The following is a 315-nucleotide window of genomic DNA, read 5'->3' as shown; positions in this document are numbered from 1 at the left end:
AGCGCTGTTGCTCCGTGCCCCGTGGGCGCCGCTCCGCTCCCGCCGCCGTCCTTCCCCCCCGCGCCCCCTACCCGCCCCGTCCAGGGCCGCCTCGCCGCGCGGGCGGGCGCCCTCCCACGACCTTCCCCGCTGCCGCGGGGCGCCGAGCCGCCCGCTGAGGGCTGACCCCTGCCCGCCATGGCCCGCGGGAAGGCGAAGGACGGCGATGGCAACTGGAAGAAGTTCATCTGGAACTCGGAGAAGAAGGAGCTGCTGGGCCGCACCGGGGGCAGCTGGTGTGAGTGCGGGGCGGGGCGCGGGCCGGGGGCGGCGGGC

The 315-nt window shown here is 78.4% G+C and overlaps 1 protein-coding gene across 1 annotated transcript in view; it reads left to right on the top strand.

The window, feature by feature from the left end:
• Nucleotides 1-315, top strand: part of ATP1B1 (ATPase Na+/K+ transporting subunit beta 1) — a 15,033-nt gene continuing 14,718 nt past the window's right edge. The window contains exon 1 of the mRNA XM_085301455.1: nucleotides 1-277. Within this exon, the coding sequence (XP_085157581.1) occupies nucleotides 178-277 (100 nt within the window). The 5' untranslated portion in view covers nucleotides 1-177. The remainder of the gene's footprint in view (nucleotides 278-315) is intronic.

Source organism: Rhea americana, unplaced genomic scaffold (genome assembly GCF_003343005.1).
Source record: "Rhea americana isolate MKP2758 unplaced genomic scaffold, rheAme1 scaffold_177, whole genome shotgun sequence".
Classification (NCBI taxonomy): domain Eukaryota; kingdom Metazoa; phylum Chordata; class Aves; order Rheiformes; family Rheidae; genus Rhea; species Rhea americana.
This window is presented reverse-complemented; position numbering and strand designations above follow the sequence as displayed.